General features: G+C 55.6%; 1 protein-coding gene across 1 annotated transcript; it reads right to left on the bottom strand.

Moving 5' to 3' along the window:
* Positions 1-445: 445 nt before the first annotated feature.
* Positions 446-1,621, bottom strand: COL26b_011047 (uncharacterized protein; the record flags this gene model as incomplete). The annotated part of the gene is made up of 1 exon (XM_053183728.1): positions 446-1,621. One exon carries the CDS (start codon positions 1,619-1,621, stop codon positions 446-448), a length of 1,176 nt encoding a protein of 391 aa, XP_053032315.1.
* Between the last annotated feature and the right edge of the window lie 1,980 nt (positions 1,622-3,601).

The raw sequence follows: 3,601 nt of genomic DNA, 5'->3' as shown, positions 1-3,601 counted from the left end.
CAATGCAATGCACCAGCACCGATTCCGAAGATCCGGCTCCGCCCGGCCCCACCGACGCCGACGCTAAGGGGAAGGTAGAGTAAATCAAGGGTATGGAATTTTTGCGAAGCTGAAGGATGGCATTGGGAATGACAAAAGTTTTCTGATTCCCAGACAATAACTCTGCGCCTAGGAACGCAAAATGGATAATGTACTTGCGCTGTTCCTGGTACAGAGTAAGATATTATCAGTCGTCAAGTCATGAGGATCGTAAATTATTACTTGGTATATCAGCCTTGCCCCTCACAAACAGCACGGCCGAAATGATCTCACTATAATGGACTGATATTTGCATGTGCAACTCGAACGAATGGTTCCTTTTCTTTGAAACATAAAACTGAATCACCCTCATTAGCATACTTCATCACTTCACAAGCCCCAAACCTCGGACCGCAAGCTCTTAACTCTACTCGTCCAGATCCAGCTGCTCCTCCTCCTCCTCCCTCTTCCTCTTGCGTGACTCAAGATGTGCGGTAGTATGCTTGTCACGGGCAACGCAAAGCAGATTCTTGGCCGACATATTCAAAGCCTGCAGCAGACCGTGAACTAACGGATCACCAGCAGCTCCTTCGCCAGGCGTTCCCATCTGCACGAGTCGACTGCACAGCTCAAGCTGCTCCTTCATTACCGCGTCATCCTGCGCCTCCTTGTCCCGGTCTGTCTGTGCTGCGTGCGCTTGGAGTTGGTCCTCGGTGGCATCGGGCTCGAGGTCTGGCAGGGCTGAAGCCTCTGGCGGCGCGTAGGCGAATATGTCGCCGTTGGTCATGATTTCCTCGTCGAGGAAACGCGAAAGCAGGCTTGGGCGCCCATCTTCACGGATGCTCTCTAGGAAGGATTGGCCCATCTCCTCCAGGTCCTCCTCGGGAACCTCCGTCCGCGGACGCTTGCTGGACCTCCGAGAGACTTCGATGCTGTCATTGCCGGCGTCATCTGATGCGGCCTTGCGCTTCTTGGACTTGGGAGCGGCTCGTGGGACGGCCTTGACGCGGAGGGCGGTGATGGCCTGGTTGACGTCGCGGAGGGTCGGCATCGGGGTGACGACATAGGGGCCGGGGGAGCCAAACACACGCGCGAGCATGCGGTCGCGGATCTCGGTGCGGCGGTCCTCTGGGTCGACGGCCTCGTGGGCGGTGGAGCGCCGGAGGGAGGAGAGGGCTTTGAGGGTGCCGGTGCTGGTGCAATTTTCCTGGTCGAGCTCAAGGTGCAGCTCAATGTTGTCGGTGAGGCCGAGGGCGAGGTCGGCGTTCCGCAGGCGGCTGGCGGACTCGGGCTTGTGCTTGGCGGCGTCATGGGCGATGCGAAAGATCCGGCCGAGGTAGGTGACAAGATCGGCGGCGGAGAGGTGCTCGCGGATGAAGGCGGGCCAGTCGAGGACATGGTGCCGAGCGCTGGTGTGCTGGCCGGATGTATGCACGGCGAGAGCAGCTGTCCACCAATCCTGATGTAGCTGGTTCCAGCCGCTAGTGAGGTCGGCCTCGGGGACTTGAGCTTGGTTCCAGGTCTCATTGAGCTCGCGGAGAGACTGGTCTACCTTAGCATCCCGGCGGATGCTTACAATGACGGGGTTTCTGCTGCTAGACATGGTTGAGGAGCAATGGTGACACGCTTGGTGTGAATGCTAAGCACAGGCGACAATGGTAGAGAACTGCACAATGGCAAAGGAAGGCTCCTGAAATTTGAGAAGTTTTCGAAAAACGAACAACTAACACGAGGAAAAGAGCAGATTTTCAAACGGGGAGGTTGTCCGACGAACAGCTGAATGGGAGTTCGGGGGCAACAGACGTGGTATCATTCGTTGCTGGTGACGGAGGGAGCTGCATTTAGAAAGAATGCTGGACGTTCTCACCTGCACCAATACCATGCCTCAACTGCCGTCCAAAACACCTGCGAACCCTGAGATGATTGCTGCCCATTTGCGCTCTCCAACTAATTCACGGTGTCATTCCAACAGGCTAGTTCCATGTATGTGATTCTCTTCTTATGATTTAAAGCACTATCTACTGCACCACGAATTCCCCAGTTCTTGGGCAGAAAGGCAGATCCATGACCCTCAAATTACTTCTCCACGATCCCCGCACCCCAAGCAGCCAAGGACCTCCAGGCACCATGTAAGCCATCCATGGGACCAACGCTCATGGCTTCGCGGCACCTCCTCCATTAACCTTGGAATCATGATGCAGAACGACATTGTTAGCCTGGACCATAACGGTGTTGATGAGATTGCGGCTGAGTTCGTCGAATTGCGTTTTCATGTGTGTCCGAAGTGCAAGAAGCTGCTCCATCTTTGACACAAGAAAACAGTGCTGGCCGTGGGGATTGAGTGATTTGAAATACGCGACTTCGCCCGACTCACTGCCGACGGAAGGTGGTGAAGTCGGCATCTTGTCCTGTCTCGTTGGCGAAGTGCGAAAAACCGACGTCCGATGATTTCAGTGTCGCTTCCCTGCTTCCGAAGTGGGAGGAGCTGTTGTCGTGGTCTTGCGGTTGGAAGGTTTCGCGGTAACTTGGAAAGCAAGAGCAACTGCCCGGCTTGTGCTGGAGAATGTCAGGCGGGCCTTGGAGATGCAGGCACCTGACGCCCCGTGCCCCAGTGCTTCTCAAGGGAAGAAGTCGTGACGGATGTGTCTACCTTCCTGGGACGCGCCGGCCGCGGATTCAGCCACGCCTTGCCAGGACTTTTGCCAACGGTCTGCCCACTTCTGGCATCGGCTGACTGTACACGCTCGGCCGTATGCTTGGTTCGATCTCGCACTCGAAAGACACGTGTCGTAGGGATGTCAAGCGCCCCAACCAGTCGTGGCTGTGAAACGGTGCGTCACTGTCCTCAACGGTGATCGAAGTCAATGTGAATGCGATGATGTAGGGATGACTTTGTTGCAATCCGTTAATTGAAAGGGGTGAGAATGCGATGGATTGTCGATGGTGCGACGACAGAGATTTTGCTGGGATGTAGTCGTGCTGTCAGGTTGCGATTGGGATGGTGACGAGGCGACGACGACGACGATGCGGTAAACAAACAAGAAAGAAGTGACCAAGCGCTGCGTCAGCCAGTTTGTAGTGAAAAAGTTTCAAAGCAAGAGGCAGCCGATGTTGACCCCGTCCAGCGGCAACCACGAGAAACTGGATGGGCTGCCTGAAATATGAACGGAAGGGCCGAGGCTCTAGCCGCTGCAACTTCCTACGTCTACCCACATACGCCTTCCTCCTACCCTTCTCTTGACTAGTGGCCCCCTTCCGACAACGAACGCCAACATCTCAACCGCCGCGGCACCTTTCAGAAAGTTCCATCCGCCAGCCGCGGCAAACCAATTTGTCGAGGTTTGAATACCGCTGGCCTCTTCCCCAGCCCATCAAGGATGAACTTGCAGTCTACTCCGTCGTTTTAGCCGTCTCGATGCGGCCCTTCGAAATGGAATGAGCAAGCCATCAAGCGAGAGGTTGGTCTGAAGCTGGAGTGTGATGATAACGCAACGGAAGACCGCCCCGGCGAGTCAATCAACAGAAAGCCACCTCCGTGCATGACGCTCATTACTTCGCGCGTCTGGTGGATGAGCAAGCACAG

Source organism: Colletotrichum chrysophilum, assembly GCF_026319265.1.
Source record: "Colletotrichum chrysophilum strain AFK26 chromosome Unknown scaffold_128, whole genome shotgun sequence".
Lineage (NCBI taxonomy): Eukaryota > Fungi > Ascomycota > Sordariomycetes > Glomerellales > Glomerellaceae > Colletotrichum > Colletotrichum chrysophilum.
Note: the sequence above shows the minus strand (reverse complement) of the source record. Positions and strands in the feature narration are given on the sequence as shown.